This window comes from Monodon monoceros, unplaced genomic scaffold, assembly GCF_005190385.1.
Source record: "Monodon monoceros isolate NGI ecotype Baffin Bay Population unplaced genomic scaffold, NGI_Narwhal_1 Super_Scaffold_19, whole genome shotgun sequence".
NCBI classification, from domain to species: Eukaryota; Metazoa; Chordata; class Mammalia; order Artiodactyla; family Monodontidae; genus Monodon; species Monodon monoceros.
Window position 1 is genome coordinate 37,357,294 of NW_021703775.1, and position 3,917 is coordinate 37,361,210.

General features: G+C 41.0%; 1 protein-coding gene across 1 annotated transcript; it reads right to left on the reverse strand.

Annotated features, from left to right (window-relative positions):
* Positions 1–307: 307 nt before the first annotated feature.
* On the reverse strand, positions 308–544 carry LOC114900342 (cytochrome c oxidase assembly protein COX14-like). Its single transcript, XM_029231403.1, has one exon. It carries the CDS (start codon positions 542–544, stop codon positions 308–310), a length of 237 nt encoding a protein of 78 aa, XP_029087236.1.
* Between the last annotated feature and the right edge of the window lie 3,373 nt (positions 545–3,917).

Here is a 3,917-nt window from a genome sequence, read left to right on the forward strand (position 1 = left end):
TTGAATTTTAAGAAACATATTTCATAAATAAGCACTATTTCCCATAAATGCACTCTTTCTGATTCGAAGCAATTTTTTTTTTTTGGCAAAATATTTAATGTCTGTAAGTGTGCCTCACCCTCCTATTCCTGTTATGATTCGATAGCCTCTCCAAACTGGCTGTACCAGAGAAAACATGGGCACATTTTCCCAGCAGGATTCGAAAACCATTAAAGCCCTGGTCCTCTTGACTCAGAAATGACTACAGGTGAGGTCCTTCCACAGCATGCCTCAGGCGTCTCTGCTCAAGGAAAAAAGCCCCCCATTTCTACAAGACTCCCGAGGTGTTCTGTTCTTCTGCAGCTTGGCACTGGGAGCTGGGCGGCTGGAAATAGTGGTAGGCTCGGGCACTGCAGAGGTAGTCCCCATACACAGTGAGAAGCATCATGGAGGAGGAGAAGGTCTTGTAGCCAATGTTAGCCAGTTTCTTGGCAGTTGGCATGTTGTCCCCCTCTAGGATTCGGCTCCCAATGCGAGCTAGGGCCCCGCGGGCCAGACGTAGCATAACCCCCCGCAGCAAGGCTGGAGCCTGCAGTGGCTGCCCAGAGCAATTTTATTAAGTCTAGAAGTTAGTCTCTCTTGTAGATGTCAAAGTCTTTCTTGATCACGAGCCTTTATTACACTATTTGAATTAAAAGAAACCCCAGATTCACAAATCTGCCATTTGAGCAATTTAGTTTTTTAGAAACTTGCTTAAACTTCATTAATCAAACACTTTCAACTTTTCTGTTGCCTTTTCAATCTCAAGGTAGAAATGATCATAGTACATCACTGATTACCTAATACTTCCTCTCTGTATAAGATTTTGGTTAGTGCTGGGTAAAAAAGGAAAAAGAAAACAACTTTGTTTTAGTCGACGTTATTTTTTAGAACATTTTAAAATTTACAGAAAAATTGAGAAGATAGTACAGAGAGTTCTCATGTACCTCATACCCAGTTTCCCCTATTATTAACATATTACATTAGTGCGGTACATTTGTTATAATTAATGAACCAACATCAACACATTATTAATAACTATAGTCCATAGTTGTTTCAGATTTCCTTAGTTTTTGTCTAATGTCTTTTTCTGGTCCAGGATGCTACGTTATAATTAGTTGTCATGTCTCCTTAGACTCCTCTCTGCTATTAAAGTTTCTCAGACCTTCCTTGTTTCTGACAACCTTGACTGTTTTGAGGACAATAGGTCAGATACATTGTAGGATGACCCACTACTGGAATTTGAACATACATTTTTTTAATTCCAAATTTTCTCTGAAGTAAGAAGAGAAAATTAAAAATTCTTTTTAATTTTATTTTTGGATGCATTGGGTCTTCGTTGCTGTGCGCAGGCTTTCTCTAGTTGCAGCGAGTGGGGGCTACTCTTCATTGCGGTGCGCGGGCTTCTCATTGCGGTGGCTTATCTTGTTGCTGAGCATGGGCTCTAGGTGCTCAGGCTTCAGTAGTTGTGGCTCGCAGGCTCTGGAGCACAGGCCCAGTGGTTGTGGCGCATGGGCTTAGTTGCTCCTCAGCATGTGGGATTTTCCTGGACCAGTGTTCAAACCCGTGTCCCCTGCATTGGGAGGCGGATTCTTAACTACTGCACCACCAGGGAATCCCGACACATTCCTTTTTTAAAAATTTATTTATTTTATTTATTTACTTTTGGCTGCATTGGGTCTTCGTTGCTGCATGTGGGCTTTTTCTAGTTGTGGCGAGCGGGGCCTACTCTTCATTGCGGTGTGTGGGCTTCTCATTGCGGTGGCTTCTCTTGTTGCAGAGCACGGGCTCTAGGCACGTGGGCTTCAGTAATTGTGGCTCGCGGGCTCTAGAGCGCAGGCTCAGTAGTTGTGGCGCACAGGCTTAGCTGCTCCACAGCATGTGGGATCTTCCCGGGCCAGGGATCAAACCCGTGTCTCCTGCACTGGTAGGTGGATTCTTAACCACTGTGCCACCAGGGAAGCCCCCAAGACACTTATTCTTAATCCCACATCTTCTATCCTTCTATTGTTGATTTACTCAAACATTTAAAATTGTCTTCTTCCTCTTTGTCTACATTTATATTTTTCCTTTATTTACATAGAAGTTTGGTAAACAGCATAGCCAGGCTATAGGCATAGTTTTAAGAAAACAGCCCACTCTATGGCAGGGGGTTAGCGGCACCCCCATCCTGCACATCCTAATGCATTCTCTACACCTGATCATTCTACTTCTAGCCTTAGCACCTAATCACCCAAAGGCCTCACTTCCTAATAACCTTGGGGGTTAGAATTTCAACATGAATTCTGGTGGGACACAAACATTCACACCGTAGCATCAGCCAACACCAGGTGCAACAGATCCCAACCACCCAGTTGATCTAAGACAACCCATGGAATTATAAGAGGTAAAAATATCCCAAACCCCATTTCCTAACACATCAAAATTACAGGCTTTATTCTACATCTGAGTAGACCTCAAACCCCTTTCAAGATTTGTCTTGGGAGCAAGGGCATAGGGGTCTCTTGACACTCAGGGAAGATAAAATGTCTGATGTTCAGCAGGGGTGGGGAAGGTGGACCTTATTAAAAGTAATCAAAATTCAAAGAGACTATTTGAAAAGAGGATTCTGATCAAATACATTTGAAAAGAAGTCTAATAAATATTTGAAAAGAAGGGGAGTCACGGTGTTTCTCAAGAAAAACAAAGGAAAGTATGCCATTGAAGATTTGTAAAGGGATCATGATGTTTGTTCAAGGGGGTAATACACTAAGACTAATTTTTGTTCAAGTTTTAATTAACTATGTGACAAGAGAAGTTGCTGGGAGTTTGGGGTTTTTTGTTTGTTTTTGGCAAATGGATTAGGCTAATTTCCCCATCTTTATAATTTATCACTTTCACACTGGTTATTTCTACTTGGTGGAACCAACTGTGAAATTATCTTGTGCTTTTTTCTCACTCTATCTGGCTCTGTCCTCAGTGTCCCTTTTGCTATGGGCCCCTTCAAGTTCATTGTATCACTGTCAGTAGGGGAGAGGGTTGTTTAGAAGACTGAGACCCATTTGCTCTCTAGGGCACACGTACTCTAAAGATGTCTACAATTGGGTATTGGCACTTTGACCAAGACAAGTCCTGTCTTGGGAGGAATCATTTATCACAAAGAATGAAAAGATTTTGTAGTCAGTATTGTTCTACTCCAGCTAATTTTATTTATTATCAAGGACAAATGGGACAAATTCAATCAGTACTTGCAGGGTATCAAAAGCAAGAGTGGGTGAGACATATAATATTTCCTATAAGTAACATATCTATAACAATTTGACATTTGAATATGCTGCTTTTGTAGAATATTTGAGCCTTCAATGTTTAGGACTTTTAGTAAACATTCAAAGCAAAAATGTCAGTTTTCCCAATAATTGTTCCATATGTCAGATTTCATGATTGTTGGAAAAAGAGCAAAAGGCTGGGAAATAGATGCCTGCATGACAAAAATGAGATGGATCCATTTGGAAACAGGATTCTACTAGATAACCAACTTTAAAAAAAAATTTTTTTTATAATTATTACTTTTTAAATTATTTATTTATTTGGCTGCACTGGGTCCTAGTTGCGGCACATGGGATCTTCGTTGCTGTGTGCGGGATCTTCCTTGCAGTATGCGGATCTTTAGTTGCGGCACGCAGGATCTTTTAGTTGAGGCGTGAGTGTAGGATCTAGTTCCCTGACCAGGGATCGAACCTGGGCCCCCTGCATTGGGAGCGTGGAGTCTTAGCCACTGGACCACCAGGGAAGTCCCAAGATAACCAACTTTTAAATAATAATATATTCATACAACTCAAAACATTTTAAATATAGAAAGGTTATTTCCCATCATAAGAAAAAAAATTGTAACTATATGTGGTGATGGATGTTAACTAGAA